This window comes from Lissotriton vulgaris, chromosome 8 (assembly GCF_964263255.1).
Source record: "Lissotriton vulgaris chromosome 8, aLisVul1.2, whole genome shotgun sequence".
Taxonomy (NCBI): Eukaryota; Metazoa; Chordata; class Amphibia; order Caudata; family Salamandridae; genus Lissotriton; species Lissotriton vulgaris.
The window spans coordinates 80,618,854-80,645,876 of record NC_141696.1 but is presented as its reverse complement, the minus strand read 5'-3'; the positions used below and the strand labels follow the sequence as shown (position 1 = coordinate 80,645,876).

Genomic DNA, 27,023 nt, shown 5'->3' with positions numbered 1-27,023 from the left:
AAGGGGACTTTGCCTGGCTTAGTACATCTCATTTAAGCCCTTGCCTAACGCAATGGCAGTGCAAGGGCTTAGTATATCTGGGCCTAGATATATAATTTAAAATGGGCACTAGTGGGGCAACAGGAGATGAGGATCCAGATAAACTAGACCGGATGGTTCATTAGAAGGAAGAGATCATATGGGGCACTAGACAGACAAGGTGACATCAAGCACGAGAGAGAAAGGTGACATGAGACACTAGATAGGTAGAGACGGAGACACGCTGCATTAGATAGGGAAGGAGAAATAGGGCACTAAAAAGACGAGGTGAACTGGGGAGGGACAGTAACATGGTAAAGAAGATGGGGAAGGCAACGTTGTGATCTAGATACACAAAGTAAATGGGTCACTAGGCAGAAAAGATAATGTGGGGTGAGAGAAAGACAAGATGATGGGGCACTAGATAGAAAAAGTAGCAATTGGGACTTGATGGATGGATAGAAACTCTGACATGGAGTGCTGGATACAGGGGATTATATGGGGTACTCGCTAAAGAAGATGAAATAGGCGATCAGGTGAAATGCTGCACTATGGTGACAATGCTGACAAGATGGCATGTGTCACTAGATTGGAAAGATGACAGGTGGCAGTAGATGGAGCACTAGATTGGCACAGTTAAGTGGGAGTTCTAGGTAGACAAGGTGAGGTTCTGTACTGGACAGCCGAGGTGGTGCCGGCCACCAAACAAGCAGGGTGAAGTGAGGCACGAGAAGGACACGGTGACATGCTTGGCTTGTAGTGATCTTGGTTAACCAATCTCCTCATTATGATCTCAGGTCGCTCTGAAAAGGTGTTGCTGAAGAGACAAACTCGTAGAAAGATTTTCTGTGTTGCAGTGAAATCCCATGCAGATCCTTTAAAATGTCTGACCCCAAAACACAGGAACCCATGAAAATGTGCTGTTAGGCTGTGCTTCAGGTATTACATGAAATACTTCTGATGAAAGTATCTGCAATGAGTTAACAGAGGACACTCAACAGTATCTCTGCAGACAATGCACCTAATCAAATTTAATATTACATATTGCTTGGATTGATGTCATATAATCTAATAGATGCACCTTATACAATCTAATATTACATATTACTTTGACCCACCTAATAGAATCTTAAATGTGCACCTTTTAGAATCCAATATTACACATTAATTTGATCCACTCAATAGAATCTAATAGATGCAGATTTTAGAATCTAATATATTACATTGATCCACCTAATACAATCTAATAGATTGGCCTTATAGAATCTAATATCACATATTGCTTTGACCCACCTAACTGAATCTAATCTATGCACCACTTAGAATCTAATATGACATATTACTTGGATCCACTCAGTAGAATTAATACATGCAGATTATAGAATCTAATAGAGGCAGATTATTGAATGTAATATTATATATTACTTTGATCCACCTAATAAAATCTAATAGATTGGCCTTATAGAATCTAATATCACATATTGCTTTGACCCACCCAACAGAATCTAATCTATGCACCTCTTAGAATCTAATATGACATATTACTTGGATCCACTCAGTAGAATTTAATACATGCAGATTATAGAATCTAATAGATGCAGATTATTGAGTGTAATATTATATATTACTTTGATCCACCTAATAAAATCTAATAGATGCACCTTATAGAATCAAATATTACATATTACTTGGACCCACCTAATAGCATTTAATATATGCACCTTTAAGAATCCAACATTGCATATCACTTGGATCCGCTCAATAGAATCTAATAGATGCAGAGTATTGGATTTAATATTCTATATGACTTTGATCCACCTAATAAAATCGAATAGATGCATCTTTAAAATCTAATATTACATATTACTTTGACCCACCTAGTAGAATCTAACATATGTGCCTTTTAGACTCCAATATTACATATTACTTACATCAGCTCAATAGAATCTAATAAATGCAGATTATGGATATTATATATTACTTTGATCCACTGTATAAAATCTAATAGATGCTCCTGTTAGAACCCAGTATTACATATATTTGGATCCAAACTGATTGAGACAATCATTCTCCAATTTCTTATGGTGCTATTTTTAAACTCAAATCAGGTACTGTAGGCCAAAAGGTTAAATAAATGAAGGTAAAAATAAATACCAGCTCACTCATAGAAGTAATTTCTAATATTGTTCTAAAATTTGTTACAAGAGGAGTGAAATAGTTTCTAGAAAGACACCAGCCATCTCGTTAGGCTCCTCCACACAGAAAGCATTTTCATTTGTACTGGAACACTTTGATACAGTTGTGCATGCTATCCGCTACTAACACATAGTGGTTCTGCAAGACGGCAATCCCTCTTGGGCTGCTGAGTCCATCCGTCACTACTGCCATTGGAGATCCCTGTGAGGGATAGTGGACAACTGAGTGAGTCGATCCCCAGTCTGCCACTAGAATGTCCCCTTGATTGTCCACGCACACCCCCCAGGGGTTAGAAAGCACAGGGCCAATCCCACCTTTTAGGCCCAGTACCCGTAAGACCTGCCAGTCATCATTTAGGACTTTAACGCAGGAGCCCCCGTCAAAGCCTCGCTCAGAAACAGCCAACAACCCTTGGCTGTTAGCACCAACTAGATAAGGTTTGTTGAACCCTGGCATGATGGTACTTTCTAATGTTCTCCCAGTGGTTAGATCTAAGGTCAAGGCAGAAAGGGTGCCCAGCTTCATGTCCGCAATAACAAACTCATCCCGAAAATTGGAGGTGATGCCTCGAGGTGTATTTAGGTTCTTCGAAATGACCTGTAAGAGTTTCCCGTGCTTGCTGTATATTTCCACAGTCCTGTCTGAAGAGTTGGTCAGTGCCACCAGGCCTTTATTGTTGACTGCTATATCAAAGTAGTTCTTGGCTTCTAGGGTGATTTGCTGCATTATGCAACCTTTGCAATCCATCACCTGCACTCTCCTGTTGCCGTAATCAATTATGTACAGGGCACCCATCAGCGTTGTGTGAATTCCGTGAGGGAGATTCAACTCTCCTCGGCCAGAGCCATACTTGCTGAACTGTCCAATCAACCTGTTAAGGTAAGGACCTTCATCTTCCTCTGGTGGGTAGCTAATGAGGTTAGACTCACTTTTACTGAGGCCTTTTGTTCTTTGGAAGGGCCGATGAACATTCTCGGAAGACGGGGTTCTCGTTCTCCCATATTGAGAAGCTTTGCCTCTGCTAATTGCGGATTTGACAGCCCTGGAAGCCGTGGCTCTGCTGCAGGGTCTTGAATACGTCTTACTGCTTGAGCTGCTGGAGACGGAGTCCCTTCTGTCATTGACAGACTGTGAGCAAAAGTCATTTGATGATTCTACCTTTGACTTGGGTAGCCCATCTATAACTGGCATTGAAGTGGATCTTCCCACATATTTCTTTACTGTAAATTGAGAGGAGATGTCTTGTGATTTGTTTTGGGACAATCTGTTAAAATTTGCATAGTGGTCTCTTTTAGTGTTGACCACAGGAGCACCAGGATGTTGACTGTTTGCAACATCCGAAAGAGTTCGGTCCAGCTGCTTTTTTCTAGAGGTTTGTGGTGGGGTTTTGTCCTTTTTAGGTTCTGCGGTAGAACCAATGACTGGCCGTCCCCCTGTTGGCCTTTGATTGGGCGTTGGAGGTAACCGTTTCCTCTGTGAGATGGGGAGCCCATACGGCCGAGAATTTAAATTTTGAGAAATGTCTTCTCTGGGTGAGTCAAGGATGAATGTGTAGGATGACTTAATGCTCTCTGTCGGAGATGGTGATCTTTCTGCAACAGCAGAATTGTGGTCGGCCGCCTGCATGCTGAATTTCTCAGAGGATTTTGTTTGCTCAATCTGGGGACGAAGATTTGCTTTCTTCTGAGACAGTAGATCTCTATAGTTTTGACCAAGCAGGTTGGCCTGGAAACTAATTGAGTCCGGGGGGAAGGGACTTTCAGTCAAATCATAGGCAAAGTCCTCAATTGGAGAGGATAACTCCACATTACTGATCAACTCCATGGAATTCCATGAAGATAACTGTTCAATGCTACTAACTTTTTGGGCTGATGGTACCCTGCTGCCCCGGATGGCTACTACTCTACAGGCCTTGGGGTCTTTCTCACTTGTCTTTAAACTTTTTCCATCTGATGTATCATCGGAGTTATCAGAATCGTCCTCGTAAACAAATGCTGTTGTTGCCCGGAACACTGAGTCCTGGTTGGGCACTAAGGCCAAACCCACTGGTATCCCATGCATTGTTCTGCCATCTTGCTTCTCTTCAGTGATGGGGAGAGGTTGCATCTTGTTGGTTTGAGCTTGTTGCTTGGTGATGTGCGCAGTGAGTTCGCCATTTCTATACTGTTTTGTGTCAAAGTCACATTCGTCCTGATCCCGCTTTGAAGCCTTAGAATAGTTAGATGATGACAGATGAATGTTAGTGTTTTCAAGACACTGTGGTGGTTTTCCATCCAGACAGTTAGGGAACTGGGAGCCTATCACATTCTGGCTAGATACCCCAGTCTGTAATTTTTTCACGTTAATCTGGGCATTACCCACAATAATATCTTTCATGGCGTTCATCGCGGAATTTGACTGATTGTTTGGATCCAATAATGCACTTTTAGTGGTGTGTGATTGTTCCTTCATAATTGTGGCATCTCTTTGTTGAGTATATGGTCCTGATGGATGTGTTGAAACACCCCTTCCTGTACTTTGTGATGCCTTTGTTAACATAGGTTCTTCACTAACATGTCTGTGGAATGCTTGACCACGGTTTTGTACAGTTCTGTCATCTTTTGAAGACGTGCGCCTCAGAAACATTGGGTCTGCTCCACCGGCTTGTGCTGCTTTTCCATTTGAAACAGGCACAGAAGAGCTGCTGTCAGATTCAGAAATCCTGATTTTGTTCACAGTCCTTGAACCTGGTGCCTTGGTTTCAGAATCAGAAGTGAGGCTGGCTGTGGGGGATATGACAAATGTCTTCTCTCCTGTAACGGTGGTGTTCTTACTCATCCTCTTCCGGATAGGTTGGTTTCTGCTGTTCTTTCTTTTAAGCTCATCGATATCTCCGTCTCTTTCTTCTAGATTCTTCTTTCGACTAGAGGTACCACTATTGTCCGTCGATCCAGAATCCGATGAAGTGACATCCCATGGGGGTTGCTCATCACTTAAGAGTGGTGTGCTTGATGTTTCAGAGCCATTAAAAACTGTAGGTCCTCGCCCCTCAAAATATGGGATGGAAAAGCCGAAGGTCTGTTCCTCATAGTGGACCTCACCGAGCGCTGGCGTCTGGAGCTGGCAGGGGGAGAACTGAACATTCTTCAGTCGGATGATAATGCTCTTTTTCCTATCAAATATCTCTGCAACCTTCTTCTGGATCTCCTGTATGGTGGCCGCATTGCACTTAGTGCTGTTCGTGACCTGAAGCTGAGACGAGACCTTGCCGATTTGTTCGACCATGCTGTTGATTTCGGAGACTCCATCCTGGAGCGCCTGCTCGTTGACTCTCTGGAGGGACGTGAGTTTTGCCCTGAGTTGCCCGTGTTCTTGCTCCACCTGGTTCATGATGCTCTGCTCCTGTCGCAGGATACACAGCAGGGCCCGCTCAAAGGACTTGGAGATTCTTTGGTGGTCCTTGGCCTGCTCCTGCTTAATTTCCTCCAGCTCCTGGCAGGCTCTGCTAAGGTTCCCCAGCAAAGCAGCAAAATCTTCCATTGCCGAGTCCATGTCTACTTCAGTTGAATTTGTTTGTGGTTAGATGGTTTCCTTTTGGTCTCATGTCTAAAGGTTACATCTCATTACTTTCAAGCCTAAAAAGGAAGAAGGAAACAGTTAGTCTGTCTTCTTTTTAATTAAACATACATTATATTTTACACTTGTACTTCTACACATCAATTAAACCCAATGAACAGCATCTTAAAGGTATAGCAACATTCTGGTGCACCATGCTTCCCCTAAGGTGCTTTCAGGGGTTTGAAGTGGACAGATTCATTCACTACGCTAGAATGTGTACTAGGCAGAATCGTGAGTGATGAGACACAAAAGTGGACAATTCTAGATCTCCAAGTGCCTGATCCCGTCCGTCGAAATTTAAATCCTATTATATCCTCTGGAATTTATGTTTCGGTGGACAGGATAGCCGTCACCGTTGTGATGGAGTAACCTGCCCGCCAAGATCTAAACCAGGCTCTAATTCACCACTGTATAGACTGAAATGCAGGACCATTGGATGGAAGGTAACAGCAGCTGTTCATTCCAAAAGAATTAACATCTGTATGGGCCTCTCAGCCACTTCTTGAAATCTTAGCATCTGACCCACGTTTGTCCAATCACAGTGGGCTGGACGCCAAGGTTTAAAGGTTGCACTGAGGGAAAAGAGGCAGCCATGGGATTGTTGCTTAAAGAGGAACTTGAGAATGGGAGGAAGCAATCACTGGGACGCAAGAAGAGAAGAAAGAACGTTTGCAGGAATCTAGATTATTTGAAGGAAAGATTTAGGTCGAAGTTAATTTAGTTTTGAACATTTAGAATAAGAAATGCAGTTCAATATTTTAACCATCTATGTAGTTTACATTTAGCTTGTGAACTTCCCCATGGCCCTCAAGGGGCGGGGGGCAAAAAAACCTCATGTTGTTAAAAAATAATGCAAAATTTGATTGTGTCACGGTATCCACAATACGACAGCGGATCCCAGTGAAACCCCCACGTGTGGTCCTGCTGAACTACCACAGTCACACTGGAGCTAGAGTCCCTGCCATGGTGATGCGGTCCCATGCAACCTTCTGCACTGTAGATTCACAGTACAAGAACTGGTTCTATGTATCTGGTGCCGGTGAAGTCAGCTTGCATGGCACCACAGCACTATGGCAGGGAAGCTTGCTCCTAAACCATGGACCCCCACCCCCCCAAAAAAAAGCAAAAAAGGGGCTTCTGGATTCAGCTGTGCACAGCAGGGATTGGTCCCCACAAAGGATTGGTTGCATGTAGGGCCCGGCCAGAAGCTGAGCCGTGTGGCCAATCCTTGCTGTGCACAAATCCAATGTCTGTTTGCAGTGTGAATTGGCCATTTGTGGAGGGTTGGGGCAGGATTTGGTGTACCTTAGCCATAAACAGAGGCGAGATCCAAACAAAACAAACATTTCGAATGTGATTAAAAAAAACACAGAAAAATACTGAAAGTTAAAATGCTGTTACAGTTTAAGTTTGGTAATAAGATCTTAACATACCTTTAAAAAATCCAGACAGACAGGTAAAATGCTGGTATAGATGCAAAACAAAACCTAAAACCACCGAAATTCACCAATTATCGTTCAGTGAAGTAACTATAACTCGCGCCCTGTCATGCACAGCTTATGACTTCACATATTACATCACTCATGACATGCTAAAGGACATCTTTGATGACATCTCAAATAACCAGGCATTATATCAACCATGATAGTATCATTCCCATTACTCAGTAAACCCATACAACATTTAAAAAATGAAAATTGCTATTTAAGAGCCTACAGTCATATTTAGCATAAAACTACTGTGTACATGTTTGGATGCTTAAATGTCAACACAGACTGCAATCTGGTAGCCGAAGCTTCAAAATGCTGAAGCCATGCAAATGGCAGAAGTGTGTTGTGCAGGTGCTGGCAGTATTACAGCGTAACATACTGTAGCATAACCGCATGCTATGACATCAAAACTCCTTATAAGGACTTTTAACTCTATGGTGAAAATAATGCCCAGCCCCACAGACCATCTTAAAGCATAGGTGGTGGAAGTAGGGCTGCAGAGGGTGCCGCAGCACCTGCAAAATAACCATGCTGGGGTTCAGAAGGTGAATAAGCATTAAAGATGCCCTTACATTTGATTTTTGTCTTTTCACACTTGCTGTGTGTTCAAAGACAGAGGTCAAATGTCAGGATATCTCTTCTGACAAATTTCGACTTATTCTTTTGTCTGGGAGATTGATATTTACTTTTCTTTCTCTGGCAGCAAAGTTAGAGGATTTTGTAAGGGGAGCTGCCTGACAATCCTCCCGGGGTATATGGTGTGTGAAAGGAAAATATGTAGGAAAGCAGTTTTTTTCTAACACAACATTTATATAGTTTACAAAAGAACTGTACAAATATTTCAAAATATATCGGCGCGCAATATTGCATGAAAGAAGTACTTTTTATTAATTCTGGAGTGTGATGAAAACAAAGGTTTTAAAAGAAACAAAGCAAATGAAGACACTTTACGTGTTGATGTTCAAAGGGGACATATTTGCTGAAACACAGGAGGGTATATATGAGAGGCTTGCGCCGCCAGAGGGACACTTTTATAACGCTCCGGCTGCGCAGGCCTCTCTATGATATCAATGAGGCCAGACAATGCCACTTTGTGTGGCTTTGAATGACCTCATAGATATGGCGTACGGCAAGGCAGCATAAGTTGCTGCATTATCTTATTCTGCGCCCGAGAGCCAAGCAGTCCATGGGCCTAATGATGGGGTTCCCACCCATGGATTTTAATGTTGCCCCAGAATGACTTAATCACGGAAACATGGGGCGGCGCCAAAATCTTACACCTCCCCAGAGCAGGCGTATCAAGGAGAAATAAATATTATTCCTCCCCGTTTCCCCTCTTTCCGTGTGTGCTGCAGAAGCACACGTAGAAAGATGAAAACGACTCTCAGGGTTGTTTTGTAGCATGAATGTGCCCCTTCCTGCACAAAAACAATCCTGCATGCAACACAGACATCTTTGCACCATGGTGCAAGGGTGCCTGCACTGGTGCTAGGCAGCAAATGATGCGCCAGCGCAGGGAGAAAGGACAAGAAGGCACTGTATTTCATAAATACAGTGCAATCCTGCCCTTTCTCATTGGCGTAGGGCAGCGCAGCTAGAAGCCATACAGGGCTGCCCTACATCAATTACCCATAAATCAGGGCCCCAGTTTCAAACATTATCATATTTCAAACATCATATGTGCACTGTATAGTTTTATCAGTAAAAGTGCAGGAATTTTGTGGCCATTTCAATGCAGTCTGTTAATGACTGAGTGCTGCCACGCCAAGCTTCAGTAATATATTTGCCAGAGTGTGCTCCAAAAATGCCCCACTGGCTGCCTGCCACACCCACACCACTGCCTGTTGAATGGGCGTGGCTTATTTGCTTCCCTTGTTCTGTGTGTGACGCCTGGATGTTTCACAATCCCTCCGACTCAAGTGATGTAACATGGACGCCATCTCCACTACTGTGAACATTGTTACAGCACGACCTTCTACACCAGTGCCCTACATGCTAGGCTAGAGGAATGTCAGGCCAGGGGACTGATGCTGAGTAGCTGAAGCATAACAGGACTCTCCCTGACGCAGACTCTCAGACCACCGCAGTAGGTACCAAAGTAAAGCTGCAGCGCCACCTAGGGCTCAAATAGGAGCACTGCGCCACACTGGCCTTGGAAGACTGCAAGGGGGACTTTTATATTCGCTTGAAATGAACTGTAGCAATGCTACTGAATAAACAGAGCTATTGGAGGTATTTTAGAAGCAGACTATCCCCTTCTTAAAGAGCATTTTTTGTTAATGCACTGTAGATCTGCTTATCCTGGGATCAGAACAGCTGTGCATTAGAGCTTTACGCTGTTGGCACCCATGCATTTGTTGCCAATAAGACATGATTAAGGGCCATATTTGCCATGCACAGCCTCACTCGGCCCTAGGCTGTACCCTATGTACATTATAAGCAGCCACACATGTACACAGTAATTTTATGCTGAATATGACTGTAGGCCCTTTACTAGCAATTTTCATTTTTTAGATGTTGTTGGGTTTACTGAGTAATAGGAATGATACTACCATGGTTGATTTAATGAGTGATGTTGAGATGTCATCAATTATGTCATTTAACGTCATCAGTGATGTAATATGTGAAGTCATAAGCTGTGCATGACAGGGCGCGAGTTATAGTTACTTCACTGAACTATAATAGGTGAATTTCAGTCATTTTTGGTTTGGTTTTCTAACTATACCAGCATTTTACCTGTTTTTCTGGGTTTTTTTTTTTTAGGTATGATAAGATCTTATTACCAAACCTAAACTGTAACATCATTTTAACTTTCTGTATTTTTCTGTGTTTTTTTAAATCATATTCTAAATTGTTTTTTTTTTTTTTTTTTGGACCTTGCATCCCTTTATGGCTAAGGCCCACCAGATCCCCCTCCAACCCTCCACGAATGGCCAAGTGACACTGCAAACAGACTTTGGATTTGTGCACAGCAGGAATTGGCCACAAAGCCCAGCTTCTGGCCACGCCCTACATGCAACCAATCCTTTGTGAGGACCAATCCTCGCTGTGCACAGCTGAATCCAGAAGCCCCTTTTTTGCTTTTTTTTAGAGGGGTCCATCGTTTTCGAGCAAGCTTCCCTGCCATAGTGCTGTGGTGCCATGCAAGCGGACTTCACTGCTACCAGATGCATAGAACCAGTTCTTGTACTGTGGATCAAAAGTAGAGAAGCTTGCATGGGACCGCATCACCATAGCAGGGACACTTGCTCCAGCATGACACGTGGGGGCTTCGCTGGGATCCGCTGTAGTATTGTGGATACTGTGACAATCATTTTTTGCATTATTTTTTAACAACATGAGGTCATTTTGCCGGGGGGCGTGGCTTGGATGCCGAGGAGGTAGGCAGCGTGAGCTCGGAGCTCCGTGCCCGATCCCGGAAAATATCCTGAAAATTTGATCGGACCCCGAGGTAACCGATACCATCCGGTACTGGAAGGTACTGCGGAGGGTCCGGGTCCCACGGAGGACGACACCGAGCCATCCCACAGCAATATTTCGACTTTGAAAGTTGGACCCAGGCGAGAAGTCGCGGACCCCAAAATGGCGGCGAGGGCATGAGATCAGACGCGACGGAGACATCTGCCCGGAGACCCACTGAGGACTGCTCCCTGACAAATCAAGGGTGTTGGCGGCCGCATCGCGCCTCTCCCCGGGTGCCGAGTGAACTTTGGGCGCACCCTCGGGCGGTGGCTGAGGACCGCCCCCTGGTAGGGGCGACGACAGTGCGGCAGTGACCCGGTGACGAGAGCCCCGGGCCCCTGGCACGTCTGGCACGGGCCGGGGTGCGATCGCTCAGTGTTTCCTGCTTCTTGGTGACAAATCTGGGCCCGGGAGCCCTGCCGGAGGACGGAACCCGACGACACTCGGAGGGCGACCAGGAACTTACTCGGAGACCACTGCCCAACCCGGCCCAGATGGGGAAGCCGAAGGGGAAGGGAGATGGCGCGACCGATACTGAGGCTGCGGAGGGAGCGGAGCGAGACCAAGCGGCATTGCAGCGGATGCAGGATCGTATCCTGGAGGCCATCGCCACCACAAAGGACGCCCTGCAACAAGATATAGCTCAGGTGGCGACGGGCTTGGGCCTCCTGAAGGCTGACCACGACAAACTTAAAGACAGGGTGAAATCCGTGGAGATCACGGTTAAGGAATTAGCCCCAGGCCAAGAAACGATGAAGGCCCAGATGGCAGACGTGATGGACCGCCTGAAGGTGCTGGAAAGGAGGGCCGAGGATGCCGAAAACAGAAACAGGCGCAACAACGTACGCCTAGTGGGCCTGCCGGAAAAAAATTGAAGGCGACGACATGGTGGGCTACCTTGACAACTGGCTGCGGACAGAGGTGGCACCAGAAGGTCTGTCCCCCTTTTTCTCCCTGGAACGGGCACATAGAGTTCCAGCGCGCCCGCCAGCCTTGGGCCTTCCTCCTCGCCCGGTGGTGTTCAAGTTGCTCCATTACCGGGACAGAGACTGGCTCTTACAGAGGGCGAGAGAGGCAGGGCCCTTTCAAGTGGATAACAACAGAGTCACCATGTTCCCGGACTACACATTTGAGACGCAGCGACTCCGGGCAAACTTCCTGTCCCTCAAGCGGGAGCTCCGCCAGGAAGGCATCAAGTACTCCCTGTTGTTCCCTGCCAAGCTAAGAGTGGTGGTGGATGAGAAATCACTATTCTTCACGACCTCCGCGGACGCTTGGGACTGGTGGGACACTTATAAATCGGGAACGGACGGTGCTAAGGCCAGGGAGGAGGAGGCTAAGGTGGCGAAGCCGATCAGGCAGTCCCAACGGATCAGGAGAAACCGCAAGAGAACCGGGAAACCCTCGGTGTCGCAGACGGAGGCGGAGAGGCAGGCGGCGCTACAGGCGGTAGTGGACTTATCTAGGACCGCCAGGACTCAGTCCGGGAAGGGCACGGAATCGGAGGACCCGGGCACGGGCTCGGAGACAGGACAATCGGAATTTGGTGGAGCCCGGGGCCCTATTGTGACGCCGCAGACTTCGGGGGAGATACTGGAGGCGTGTTGAACTGAACTGGTGGAGTGGACTCGTTGGTTGGACACCGGGGCACTGGACCCGCAGCAGTAGACCATTATTGATTGAGGTTTTGGGGAGCTGTAATGTGGGGATTGTGGGGTGGAGCGCGCGGGGCTGATTTGTTTTAAGGTCCTATCGCATTGAGCCGCGTCTTACTGGCCCCTAAGGTCATCGCAGTGGGGACTGCGACCATTACCACCTTTCCTTGAGGGGTGGTCGGGAGTGTTGGTTTGGATGGGGGTACTTCCAGTTGCGGGGGGGCCTGTCCTGGGGGGGTGGGAGTTGCGAGCAGTTGGGGTGGCTCGAGGGGTAGTTGTTGTTGGAGGGGTTCGGCTTCCTGTTTGGAGAGGGTGGGTGGGTGGGCCCGTGGTCGCGGGACTTGTGCGGACATTGTTCTTTGCTGTATGGTCCGGTTGTGTAGGGGGGGATGGCTAGTACTGGGGCGTTGAAATGTGTGACCTGGAATGTGCGGGGTATGCAGTCCATGACGCGCAGACATAAAGTTCAGGCGTACCTCAAGCGTAGGGGGGTTCATATAGCGTTCCTGCAGGAGACACATCTAAATAAGCAAGAAGGGGCGGCTTTGCAAAGGCGCTGGAGGGGGCAGCTATTCTACACGACATTTTCGGCATTTGCAAGGGGGGCATTGATTTGGATACGGGCGGGGGTCCCCTTCCAGGTCTCAAAGTCATCGGTGGACCTGGAGGGCAGATATGTGGCGGTGGAGGGGAGGCTGAGAGGCAGGGTGATATCTCTCTGTAATGTGTATGCTCCTAATGTAGACCTGCCCGCCTTCTTGTCTACCATCTCGGGCAAATTGGCGGGTTATTTGGCAGGGCCGGTCCTCTTGGGGGGGGACTTCAACTCGGTTGAGGATGTGTTCCTAGATAGGTCCCATCCCCCGCTGCGCGCGTCCCCAGTACATAGGGTCGCCAAGCGTAGGTTGGAATGGCAAGAGAGCTGGGCCCTCACGGATGCATGGAGGGCGTTGCACCCCACCGCTAGGGACTATTCCTTTCACTCGCACCTGCATGACTTGCATGTGAGGCTGGATGCGTTTCTTTGTTCGGAGTGTGTGCTCCCCGCGGTGGGAGGGGCGGAATACTTGGCCAGGACGATATCGGACTACAACCCCTTGTTCATGTCTCTGGAATGGATGGTGACTGTTAACTGCGTGCCAACATGGCGTCTGCAACCTGACACCCTGGACGATTTGTTGTTCAGGGAGGCCCTGAGTGAGCGCATTGAGAGGTATTTTGAGGAGAACAGTGGCTCGGCCTCCACGAGGGCGGTTGAATGGGATGCGTTCAAGGTGGTGGTGCGGGGACACTGTATTGGACAAGCGGCAGGGGCTAGGAAGACTCTGTTGGATGACTTGGATAAGGCTGAGACACGGCTGAGGGATTTCGAGAAGAGGCGCCCGAATCACCCTGAACTGCAGGAGGGGCTTAGCGGGGCACGGGAGGGGCTGGCGGTAGAGCTAGAGCGGCTGCGTAGCTTCGACCACAAGGCGTACATGACAAGGGCGCATGCGGAAGGTGATAAGGCGGGGTCGATGTTGGCTTGGCTTGCTAACCCAGTCCGGGGGGGAGTGCCGATCATGGGGATCCAGGAGCCAGGGGAGGAGCCCTGCCGCACTCAACCCGGGATCCTGAATAAGTTTCGTGCTTATTATGAGGGGCTCTATGAGAGTGGTGGAACGGGAGGGGCGGAGGAGCTTGAGGAGTTCTTGGACGGGTTACAGTTGCCGCGTGTGGAGGACTCGGAGGCAGAAGAACTAGGGCGGCCCATCTCTCTGGGAGAAATAGGTTGTGCTGTAAAACAGATGGCTAGGAACAAGACCCCGGGCCTTGACGGACTACCGATCGAATTTTATGGCAAATACCTAGAGTACCTTGCACCACGGCTGCGCGAGGTGTACAACGAGGCACAGGAGAAGGGCCGACTCCCGGGCTCCATGTGCGAGGCTCTCATGATCCCGCTCTTGAAACCGGGCAGAGAGAGTGCGGCGCTATCCTCGTATCGTCCGTTGTCTATGTTGACGACGGACTACAAGATCCTCAGTAAAATTCTGGCCAACAGATTGCTGATACACATGACAGGCCTGGTTCACGGTGACCAGTGCGGTTTCATACCGACACGCAACACCACTCATAACGTCCGTAGACTCACGAGACTGATGGGTGCGGACTGGCCGGACGCCGTCTCCCCGTTTGTCCTATCCATTGATATTGAGAAGGCATTTGACAGCCTCGAATGGGGATACTTGTATGAGGTGATGCGTCGCTTCGGGCTGGGGGACGGATATATAAGGTGGACCAAGGTCCTCTATACCGAGGCGGTAGCGAGGGTCCGGGTGGGCACACTGATCTCGAGACAATACCCGATTAGGCGTGGCACTAGACAGGGTTGTTCCCTATCCCCGCTCCTGTTCGCGTTGGCGATGGAACCCTTCGCTGCGGAAGCCAGACTGGGCCGCCACTACGCAGGTTTGTCATTCAGGGGGAGACCGCACTTCATCTCCCTGTACGCAGATGACTTGCTGATGTTTTTGGCCGATGCGGGCCCCGAGCTCCAGGGGGCGCGGCGGCTACTGGGGCAGTTCGGTAGGTTGTCGGGCCTGAGGGTCAACTGGCCTAAATCCTGTCTGTTTCCCCTGAGGCCGGGAGAACCGTGCCCACTCACTGCTCAGGAACTCCGGTGGGAGCCGCGCTGTCTGCATTATCTGGGGGTCTATGTTTACCACGCCCCGTCCGACCTACTGGATGGCAACATCACTCGCTGTATTAACGCCCTGCGGGGGTCCATGGACTTCTGGGCAACTCTACCGCTCTCCCTGGCTGGTAGAATTTCCCTGCTTAAAATGATAGCCCTGCCCAGGCTTTTGTACTATTTTAGGACACTACCGGTATGGGTCCCGAGCTCTGTTTTCAAACGCCTGAGGTCACTGGTCATAGCGTTCTTGTGGGGCACGGGTAGGAGGCGCATAGCGCTCGACACGCTGTTGCGCCCCAAAGATGAAGGAGGTATGGCAGTGCCGGATTTTGAAGGATATTACCTAGCCGCGCAGCTGCAGACTTTTACTCAGGAGGTGGCGAGAGTGTATAGAGGCCCCGAGGACGCGAGAGTGGAAGGCACCCCGCGACACGTTCTGGCCTATATTACGCTGCACCAGAAACTCCGGGTGGGAGACCTGACGGTCGAGGAGCAGACGTTCCGGCTTTGCTGGGACCGGGCCCGTAAGCGGGCGGGTGTCCGCCTTATGTATGCCCCCGAAATACCGCTGGGAATGGTCACCGCCCTCCCACATGGAGGTGACTGGTCGCGCTTGCTAGGATGGGAGGAGGCGGGAATACAAATGCTGGGTGACCTCTACGAAGATGGGGTGTTGCTGCCGTTTCGGGACCTGCAGGAGCGATTTGACCTCCCGAGGGGCGATTACTTGCTACACGCAGCAGTCACGGGCGCCATGCGAGCCCACTGGGGGGAAGGGCTGCAGGAACCGGGCACCTCGATGGCCTGCCAGTACGCCATGATGGCGGCGGGAACCTTTAAGGCTGTCACGTGCCTGTACTCTAGGATGCAGCGGGAGGCCTTGCAGCCTTTGGCAGCCCTGAAGGCCAAGTGGGAGCTGGACCTCCAGGTGGAGATACCAGACACGACCTGGGGCCAGTTGCTAAGGCGGGCACGGAAGAGCTCGAGGAATGCCAGGTTCCAATTGATTCATTTTTATGTCATTCACAGGGCATACCTCACCCCCGGGAAAATCCAACAGTATTTTGGGGCGACCGACGCTGCTTGCCCCAGATGTAACACGGCTGGGGCGGATTTGTGTCATATGCTGTGGGATTGCCCCTCTTTGGGCGATTATTGGCAGGAAGTCGGGCGGGCCCTTAACGCCGCGACGGACAGGGATATCCAGTTTACTAAAGCAGTTGGCGTCCTTCATTGGTTCCCGCACACACCTAGGAATAAGATGACTAGTAAATTTATAGATCTAGGGCTTATCCTGGCCAAGCGAGAGATCACAAGAAACTGGAAGTCCAGAGTGGGGCCCACGTATAAAAGATGGTATGGGGAGTGTCTGAGATGGGCCGCGTGTGAAAGTACCCTACGATACCAGATGGCCTGGAGGTTGAATGACGAGAAGGCACTGGAAAGGGCGACTGCATGGGAGGTGATGGTGCAGGCGCTCCGGGATGTGGACGATGAGGAGCAGGATGGCGAGAGCGACCTAGATGGAGCAGACCCTAACATTACACAGGAGAACACAACTTAGCGAAAGATCACTTCCTCCTGCAACACACCGGACATTTTTACACTATTAACCAAGTGCAGAGCGACCACGGGGGAGGGCGGGTAGGAGGCTGTTTTGGAGGGATGTTGGGGTACCGAAATTTGGGGAGGGGGAGGGGTGAAAACCACAAAAGCATCCCAGGGTTATGTGCTGGATGAAGCGGTCGGACATTGTAAGGAGTTACAGGATATGGCCAGGGATGAGGTCGCCCGAGCCGAGATCGAGGTGAACCTCCCGGATAGAGATCGACTGGATCACACTAAGCCTGTACATGTTGTAATCTTATTGCTAAATATATTGTCTGTACATTTCTATTGGTGATGCAATAAAAATGATGTTACAAAAAAAAATGAGGTCATTTTGCCCCCGCCCCCAACCCCTGAGGGCCAGGGGGAACGGGTGTCCTTACCCTGCCCCCTTTATATAACTTTTCTTGACTTTTCTTCACATAGTTCCGGTTACCCTGATCTTTCTCCAGATCTGTGGTACCGACTGGCAAAGGGAGAAAAAGCCAATCAGAACTGAATATTTTTTTAATTCTGAGTTTATGAAATATCCGCAGTGCTGGTTCAGTGGATCCTCCACAAATTAACGGAATAGATATCTCTAACTTTTTCTCAGAGTTTTAAATGCTCATTTAAAAAAAACGAATGAATACATTTACACGAAACCAAGCAAACACATGTCCTTGAGTAAAGTTCAACTTTGACATACAGTTTTGTGTAATTCCGTTCTGCCATTATTTTCTCTCCTAACAGGAAACCAAAGAATCCTATGGGAGTTAAAATGGGATATTTCACTTTGTTTCCCCCCCCCTTATTTCGACCTTTCCTAGGCATATCTGCACGAAACATGCCATGCTAAATCCAAATGAGATGAACATTTTGTTTTAGAACGTTTTGTTCAGATTCGTCAAACTTTTAATGAAAACATAAAAATAACCTTTTAATAGAAACACTGACCTATTGCCAGTGTATAACTAATATATATATATATGTTAACTGAAAAAAACGCTGTTAGAAAGTGAGTTAAGGTTTGTTGGACTTGGCCCGCAGGGCAGGTTCACCCCTAGACTTTTTGCCTTATTTGTGACCCTGTGTTAGTGATTTTTGGGTCTCTGCGCACTTTCCCCTGGGTCCCAGAGTGAAAGTGCGTGCGTGTAGTATGGCTGGCCTGCCCTCCCATAGGAATGCATGGGGAATGTGTGTGTCCCTGGTAGTTCCTGATGCGTGGGGAGTGCAGGCTCGAGTTTGGTATGCCTGAACTCGTGAGAGTGAATGCTGCAAGATGGTGTCTGCGGCATGTGTGTGTCTAGTTGGGAAGTGCTACTTCTGGACATTGAGAGATGTGTACAGTGAGGGTGCTGGAGCGTGATTGGCTGGAGCTGGCTGGCATGCCAGGCTCCAGGAAGTCTGGATGGGTCTGCCCGGTGGTGAGTGGGAGATTAGCATGAGTGATGTGTGGGAGGAGTGCACCTGGGTCCTGGATGGGCTGGGTTTTCCCCCACACAATGCTGGCTCCGCCCCCCTGTGGTGTGTCTAATGACCCTGGCCTCCCCAGTGAAAGGAATGGGTGGTTGGGCCATCAAGAGTGCTCCAGAACCAGCTGCGACTGGTTTTCCCTTCACCCTGCACATTGTAACAAAGGATTTGTCAGTATAAGAAGGGGCTGTGTCCCCACTGAAAATGTTCTTCTTTTGGAATCCTGCCAGAGGGGGCTTGTGCCGCTGCTGGGGCCAGAAGGACCGCCACTTGGGGAGTCTCCCTGCCTGGAGACCCAGTGTGCTGGCTCTGGCCCAGCCTTGCCCCCCTGCCTGCCTGCCTCCAGTCCTGCTGGAGCCCTGTCCTGTCCTCCAGTGCTGGGGAGCACTGAGGACTGTGTTGCCTGCAGCCTGAGAGCGCTGCTCTCTGCCCTTCAGCGCTAGGAGCGCTGAGATTGCCTGCCTAGCGCTTGGAGAGCGCCTTTGTTGCTGTTTTGCGCTTACGAGCGCTTACATTTGCCTACAGCGCTTGGGAGCGCTGTGGACTGCAGAGGCCGATCGCCCCGTGTGGCGAGTCAACAGCGCGGGTGCCACCCCGCTTATTGCTGCGGTATTCCCGAGTTATTGGATTCACGAGGGAGCCCACTCCTCGGATCCTGGGAAGCCGCCTGCCTGCCTAAAGCGAGCCGCCGCGCTGCCCGCGGCGACCCGGAAGTGAAGGGGTTGCCGTCCAATCACCGCGCGGCCCGGGAGAGTCAACCCGGAAGTCCCGCCTTCTTCTCGGAGCCGCGAGAGAGCCTGCCGAGGCTCACCGAGAGTGAGAAGAGGAGCCTGGACCAGCGGGAGAGACCCGCCGCCGCTGGAGAGACCAGCGCGAGCCCGGTGAGTGCCTGCCTGCAGAGGAGGGGGGGGGAGCGTCGGGACACATTGCCGGTGTCCGCCCCGCCCCCTCTCTGTAGCGCGACCTCGCGCCGGTAGCTGTGAAGAGCCAGAGAGGCTCTGGGGGCATTTGCTAGTGACGAGCCTTGCGAGGCTCGATTGCCATCCCCGCGTGTCGGGAGCCTGAGGGCTCGGGGGCATTGGGTGTCAAAGAGCTAAGAGAGGCTCCAGCGTCCCGCACCTTCCTCGATTCGACGAGCCAGAGAGGCTCTGGAGGAGCATTGTGTCCGTGCCCCGGGGGCACCGATTGAATTAGAGCCCAGCGTGGCTCTTGGCCAGCATTATTGCTTTGGGTCCCCAGAGAGGGGGACCCCACAGCCCAGCGAGGCTGCATCTGTCCAGCGCTGAGGCCCTGAGAGGCTCAGCAGCACCCTTTCTTGTTTAAGAGCCTAAGCGAGGCTCACCAGTGCCACAGTGGTGGTTCTTTGAGCCCAGAGAGGCTCCAACCTTGTGCTAACTTTCCCTGCTCCAGTTGTCCAGCACTTAGTGGACAACTGCCACGTTTAGGCCCTGACATTGGGACACCGGGACAGTCACAGGTGGTGACTTGTGAGTATGGGGGAACTGTTAGTGATTCTGCACCGCTGAATGTATTGCTGATGCGTCATGTGCCTTTACACCTCTGAATGTTGATACATCATGTGTTTTATCCTTGCACCCCTATAGGTATTGTGACATGTAGGTGGTTGTTTTCTCCCTAGTACAGGTGGTGCTAGAGAGGTCCTGTTACCAGTGATTACTGGTTGTATGCTCTACTGTTATATTTTTGTGCTACAGTAATTATTTCTAAAAGTGCTGATACCCTTGACAGTGGTCCAAGTGGCCCTGTCCTGTACAAATATCCCTTGTAAATTCCGCCCGTGCCTGATTGGCACAGTGTAATAAGATGTGTGTTTTATCTGATGTATATTTTTATAATACAAAGGCTATTTTTACATAACCTTGTGTGGAGTGTTTCTTTGTGGTGGGCCTTGGGTGTTGTTGCTGGGGTGCGTGCGCAAATACTTAACTTACATCGCCTCCAAGTTTAGCCTTGACTGCTCGCGCCACGTTACCTAGAGGGCGAGTAGGGGTTGCCTTGGTGTGTGACTCCCTTGCCCTGACACTTAGAACTGGCGATCCCTGACTGACCTCGACGCGAGTCTTGGCCGGCCAGGGTCCCGGTTCTAACATTGGCGGCAAGCGGTGAGGATAAGAATTTGTGTTTGCGTTGTACCACAGTAGCAACTGGCCACTACAAAGCTCTACATTTTAGATGACCACATTTTTGGGGATTATTGTGTTTTGGTGAAGTTCCATTATTGCTTCTCCTGAAGAGTGTCATTTGATAATTGTGTTCAGTACATTTGTCCCCCGCCCTGCTTCCAGAGTTTGGTACCTGTGTCACATGTGGTCAGGTTGAGAAGTCAGGGGTGGTAGAAACTGCCTTACCGATCCGAGGGGAGGGTGTGTGTGGATGAATGGTGTGTTTTCCTGGACGCATGAGTGAGTTCTTTTCTAAGGAGAGTGGAAGTTTTGGAATTGTGTACTTCTACTTCAGATTGCTAGTTCCCTTGTGTTGCACGTGTCTGTGAGCATCCTGTCAAGATGGAATCTCCTTTTAACCTGTGTGGCCTGTCTAAGTACAGTGTGCATGAGTTGGTACGGTTATGTAAGGAGAGAGACATCCCAGTGAGTGAGTCAGACACCCAGTCCAAGCTTAGGGATAACATGATCCTGCGGCAGAAGAGTGACTGGGAGCGTGAGCACAGTGAGAGGGAGAGGGCCCGGACCGCACGCCATGAGGGTGGTGGGTCTGAGGGGAACCCTGTAGAGTCTGATGTGGAGAGTGAGTTTGACAGTGGATGGGCGCCAGCAGAGAGCGAGTACCCCCTAGATAGGGAGTCCCTTGCTGGGTCCCGTGTCAGATGTAGCCCCCCATCCCTTTCCCTGTCCCCAGAAGAGTGGGTGGATAGGAGAGAAGAGAGGGAGCACCAGCTGGCCATGGAGAAGCTCAGGTTAGAGTATGCCTGGAGGATGGCGCAGCTGGGTGTGAATGAGCGGATTGCAGAGGCTGAGAGGGCCTGGGCCAGGGAGAAGATAGCCCTAGAGAGTAGGTTATCCCCTGCCCGCAGTCCGAATTTTCTGGATCCCCCAGGGAGGGTGGAGTCCAGTGGTGGCAGCTTTTTAAGTGTTGATGTTGACAGTCCCACTCCCAGTTCCCAGAGTATGGTTCCTGGTTCTCCAGAGGAGGAGAAAAGGTTGAAATTCAGGGGCAGTAGGAAGCTGCCTCACCAGTCGTGGGAGGAATTTGAGGAGGACTGTTGTGAAGCCCTGTGCGATTGGGTACAGGAGCCCACGAAATGTGATTGGGACATATTGTTCGATGTGTTTCTCAGAGAGCAGATGCTCAGTTGTTGTCCCCCAGGGTTGCGACAACACCTGATGGGGTGTGGATTGTCTGAACCATGGGAGCTTGCACTGGAAGCAGACCGCTGGGAGAGGGCCAGAGGTGCTGTACAGTCATTAGAGAGTGAATCCAACAGTAGTGGTACAGGGAGCTTCCAGCCCAGCGTGGTGGAAGAGGCTCAGTGTAGCCCAGCTAGGTCCCAGTATAGTGAGAAGGGTGAAGGGGCTGACTGCCTGGCTCAGTGTAGCCCAGCTAGGTCCCAGTATAGTGAGAAGGGTGAAGGGGCTGACTGCCTGGCTCAGTGGAGCAGGAGTCAGGGGGTGGCTGAGAGCACCCCGAGGCCCGAAGCCCTGTCTCAGAACTTGGGTGGTTTCTTGAGGGAACACCAGGGTGGGAACCTAGGCTGTCCTGTGAGTACACTTGAGGAGGATCTCCTAGTGTCTAGGGAACCTGGAGTGTCTGTAACCAGAACTCCAGGGGTTCCAGTGTCCGGCAGTGCCGCTCCAGTTGGGAGGGCACAGAAGTCCGAAGCGAGGAGTGATTGGGGGACGAGTTTCCCAGTGGATGCACCAGTGGACCAGAGACTAGCCAGTGGGGCTAGGTCTTGGGTGGACCCGGGTGGCGCCACTTCTGGTCTGGGGGATCTTTGCGCCCTGTCAGGTGGACAGGAGGCGGGAGATCTGCGCCAGACAGACCGTCACACGACACATGGGTCATGTGTCAGCCTCAGGGGGATTGCGTGTGAGTCCCCAGAAGTCCTGGAGTGCCAGGCAATTATTCCACCAAAGGTTTTAGACCGGAGGTTGGGAGGCCAGGTGCAGGTTCGGCCTGACCTGAAGGGTAGGACGACTGTAAGCAGTGTCCTGACCGGTTCTTCCAGGGGAACTTCTCCAGTTGGGAGAGGGCAGACCTCTGGAAGGGGGTGCAGAGGATGGGAAAGCCCACCTCTGACCCCGGTGCAACCTGAGGGGTTAAACCCTAGGGTGGAATGGCGTTCGGGGTGTCCCCCTCGCAGGAGGAGGAGGAACCCTGGAAGAAGAGGTAAGGGGAGGAAAGCCTTCTCTGAGACTCCTGGTCCGCCTGAGGTTGTAGGCCAAAGGTTGGTGAACCAGTGGCAGTCTAGTCCTGTCTTGCAGACAGGGAGAGTGGAGAATGGACACTATGTGCCAGGGGTTACTACCCCCCGCTCTGCGAATTGGCAAGGACCGGGGGCACCTGGGTGGCCCAGGGCCGGGTACTGGCCGCGGACAGCTGAGGAGTACCAGTGGGGTAGCCCAGTTGGTCCTTACAGGAGCTTTAGAAGGAACCCTAGGGGTTCACCGTGGCATAGAACAGGAGAGTGTCCCGGCAGTGGCGGGCCTGCGTCCGTGTTCTATCGCCCCAAGCAGGGAAGTCCATCACGGTGGTGATTGTTCTCCCCTGCGTTTTGGCTGGAAGGGGGTTGTGTTGGACTTGGCCCGCAGGGCAGGTTCACCCCTAGACTTTTTGCCTTATTTGTGACCCTGTGTTAGTGATTTTTGGGTCTCTGCGCACTTTCCCCTGGGTCCCAGAGTGAAAGTGCGTGCGTGTAGTATGGCTGGCCTGCCCTCCCATAGGAATGCATGGGGAATGTGTGTGTCCCTGGTAGTTCCTGATGCGTGGGGAGTGCAGGCTCGAGTTTGGTATGCCTGAACTCGTGAGAGTGAATGCTGCAAGATGGTGTCTGCGGCATGTGTGTGTCTAGTTGGGAAGTGCTACTTCTGGACATTGAGAGATGTGTACAGTGAGGGTGCTGGAGCGTGATTGGCTGGAGCTGGCTGGCATGCCAGGCTCCAGGAAGTCTGGATGGGTCTGCCCGGTGGTGAGTGGGAGATTAGCATGAGTGATGTGTGGGAGGAGTGCACCTGGGTCCTGGATGGGCTGGGTTTTCCCCCACACAATGCTGGCTCCGCCCCCCTGTGGTGTGTCTAATGACCCTGGCCTCCCCAGTGAAAGGAATGGGTGGTTGGGCCATCAAGAGTGCTCCAGAACCAGCTGCGACTGGTTTTCCCTTCACCCTGCACATTGTAACAAAGGATTTGTCAGTATAAGAAGGGGCTGTGTCCCCACTGAAAATGTTCTTCTTTTGGAATCCTGCCAGAGGGGGCTTGTGCCGCTGCTGGGGCCAGAAGGACCGCCACTTGGGGAGTCTCCCTGCCTGGAGACCCAGTGTGCTGGCTCTGGCCCAGCCTTGCCCCCCTGCCTGCCTGCCTCCAGTCCTGCTGGAGCCCTGTCCTGTCCTCCAGTGCTGGGGAGCACTGAGGACTGTGTTGCCTGCAGCCTGAGAGCGCTGCTCTCTGCCCTTCAGCGCTAGGAGCGCTGAGATTGCCTGCCTAGCGCTTGGAGAGCGCCTTTGTTGCTGTTTTGCGCTTACGAGCGCTTACATTTGCCTACAGCGCTTGGGAGCGCTGTGGACTGCAGAGGCCGATCGCCCCGTGTGGCGAGTCAACAGCGCGGGTGCCACCCCGCTTATTGCTGCGGTATTCCCGAGTTATTGGATTCACGAGGGAGCCCACTCCTCGGATCCTGGGAAGCCGCCTGCCTGCCTAAAGCGAGCCGCCGCGCTGCCCGCGGCGACCCGGAAGTGAAGGGGTTGCCGTCCAATCACCGCGCGGCCCGGGAGAGTCAACCCGGAAGTCCCGCCTTCTTCTCGGAGCCGCGAGAGAGCCTGCCGAGGCTCACCGAGAGTGAGAAGAGGAGCCTGGACCAGCGGGAGAGACCCGCCGCCGCTGGAGAGACCAGCGCGAGCCCGGTGAGTGCCTGCCTGCAGAGGAGGGGGGGGGAGCGTCGGGACACATTGCCGGTGTCCGCCCCGCCCCCTCTCTGTAGCGCGACCTCGCGCCGGTAGCTGTGAAGAGCCAGAGAGGCTCTGGGGGCATTTGCTAGTGACGAGCCTTGCGAGGCTCGATTGCCATCCCCGCGTGTCGGGAGCCTGAGGGCTCGGGGGCATTGGGTGTCAAAGAGCTAAGAGAGGCTCCAGCGTCCCGCACCTTCCTCGATTCGACGAGCCAGAGAGGCTCTGGAGGAGCATTGTGTCCGTGCCCCGGGGGCACCGATTGAATTAGAGCCCAGCGTGGCTCTTGGCCAGCATTATTGCTTTGGGTCCCCAGAGAGGGGGACCCCACAGCCCAGCGAGGCTGCATCTGTCCAGCGCTGAGGCCCTGAGAGGCTCAGCAGCACCCTTTCTTGTTTAAGAGCCTAAGCGAGGCTCACCAGTGCCACAGTGGTGGTTCTTTGAGCCCAGAGAGGCTCCAACCTTGTGCTAACTTTCCCTGCTCCAGTTGTCCAGCACTTAGTGGACAACTGCCACGTTTAGGCCCTGACATTGGGACACCGGGACAGTCACAGGTGGTGACTTGTGAGTATGGGGGAACTGTTAGTGATTCTGCACCGCTGAATGTATTGCTGATGCGTCATGTGCCTTTACACCTCTGAATGTTGATACATCATGTGTTTTATCCTTGCACCCCTATAGGTATTGTGACATGTAGGTGGTTGTTTTCTCCCTAGTACAGGTGGTGCTAGAGAGGTCCTGTTACCAGTGATTACTGGTTGTATGCTCTACTGTTATATTTTTGTGCTACAGTAATTATTTCTAAAAGTGCTGATACCCTTGACAGTGGTCCAAGTGGCCCTGTCCTGTACAAATATCCCTTGTAAATTCCGCCCGTGCCTGATTGGCACAGTGTAATAAGATGTGTGTTTTATCTGATGTATATTTTTATAATACAAAGGCTATTTTTACATAACCTTGTGTGGAGTGTTTCTTTGTGGTGGGCCTTGGGTGTTGTTGCTGGGGTGCGTGCGCAAATACTTAACTTACATCGCCTCCAAGTTTAGCCTTGACTGCTCGCGCCACGTTACCTAGAGGGCGAGTAGGGGTTGCCTTGGTGTGTGACTCCCTTGCCCTGACACTTAGAACTGGCGATCCCTGACTGACCTCGACGCGAGTCTTGGCCGGCCAGGGTCCCGGGTCTAACAAGGTTATTAGTTAAACTCATCGAACCACTGAAATTCACCAGTCATGGTTCTCAATGCACACAAAACGCTCCATAACTCACACCGCTCGCTATTGCGCCATGTTGCTCTTGATCGCTCATTTTATGGTTTCTGTACCTTTGACAAATTAATGTTGTGAGCATGGTGGGTGGCTTGAGTTATGGTGTGTAAGATTGCTATCCATTTCAGGCGAATTTCAGAGCCAGAAAAATAACTCACTTTTAACTGTGATTTTATTTTTTTATGAATTCATTGTTTTTTATATGATTTACCTAAGTTTCAAACCCCACTGTGAATGGGCTTTGGACATTCTCCACAGAGCCGGCGGCCAGTCCCTGACCCCACCCCGCCGTCGACGCCCAACTCCTGCTGCACACGCCTTTGGGTGCGCACTGCAGGGTTTAGCTGCAGGGCCTGGCCCTGTGCCCAATGTGCTGTGATCGCCCAACCCGCACTGCACCAGCATGCCATGTACCCATTGTATAATGTGCGCAGCCTTTTGCCAGGCCCTGTGCGTGCAACCACAGTCACCTATGTTCAGCATGGGTGGGATGGAGGGCTCGCCTGGCCCTGCACCAGGATTAATTTGCTTGTGCCAAATGTCATTTAGATCAATAGAACAGTGCCAATGTTATTAGTAGCTATCTTTGCCTCCCTAACTTTTTTTAAAAAAAATTGGAGTGAATGAAGGTGCTAAATTATAGAGATTTCTAGACCATTCATTCCACAAAGGATCTGTGAATTCTTGGGTGATTTGTGAATCTAATTTAAAAAATGAGAACATACCATGCTTTTTCTCTGGCCGTTCCACTGTAGATTTGTGGATCCGGCTGCAAATTTGCAAATCCTCTGTGCTCTGCACCATCATAACTCAACACAGTGTAGCAAGCACCATATTAGGAAAAAAATAAACAAAATGGGGATAAGGGGACGAGTGAGCCTACCGTGATCCCTTGGCCAATGTGGAAGGGACCCAAAGGGATCTCACCTGGCACTAAAATTTATATTTAAAAAATAATTCAGTGTGGAATTTGTGAAGTTGATTTAAGAATCCTAGGTCCTTCCTGGATCTGGCAAACCTTCCTGGGGTCTCAGAATTTACGAATCCAGCAAAAAAACTGTGAAAAGAATTGGGTGCACTACAGCTGTGCACAGCCTTCGTCCAACCCCTGCTGTGCGCCGCCAAGGGCTGTGTGCGTCAGTAGTCAACGGTCTGCGGTGAGTGGGCACTGTGAACAGTTGGGTGTTATATATGATCAAAATGAGTTGAAGCATCAAGTGCTCTATTCACAGTTTCCTTGGTAGTTCCTGATTTGAGGGTACCCTGATGCATTTCCTAATAATGCCCCTCAACCCCAGAACCAGAGGCGCTGCTTTGTTACTTTCAAGTGAATTTCCAGCTCAAAAGAAGTTGTGTGTCAAAGTAAATTGGGAGGAAAAGATTTTGTATCGATTTGCATAATTTTTGTGATGCAAACACAGCGCAAAATGTGAGTAAATATACCGCAACGTGCCTTATTC

At 50.6% G+C, this 27,023-nt stretch overlaps 1 protein-coding gene across 1 annotated transcript in view; it reads right to left on the bottom strand.

Moving 5' to 3' along the window:
• Positions 1 to 481: 481 nt before the first annotated feature.
• LOC147693445 (uncharacterized) overlaps positions 482 to 27,023 on the bottom strand; it is a 116,214-nt gene continuing 89,672 nt past the window's right edge. The window contains exon 2 of the mRNA XM_086933727.1: positions 482 to 5,828. Coding sequence (XP_086789853.1) covers positions 2,290 to 5,745 — 3,456 coding nt within the window. The 5' untranslated portion in view covers positions 5,746 to 5,828 and the 3' untranslated portion in view covers positions 482 to 2,289. The remainder of the gene's footprint in view (positions 5,829 to 27,023) is intronic.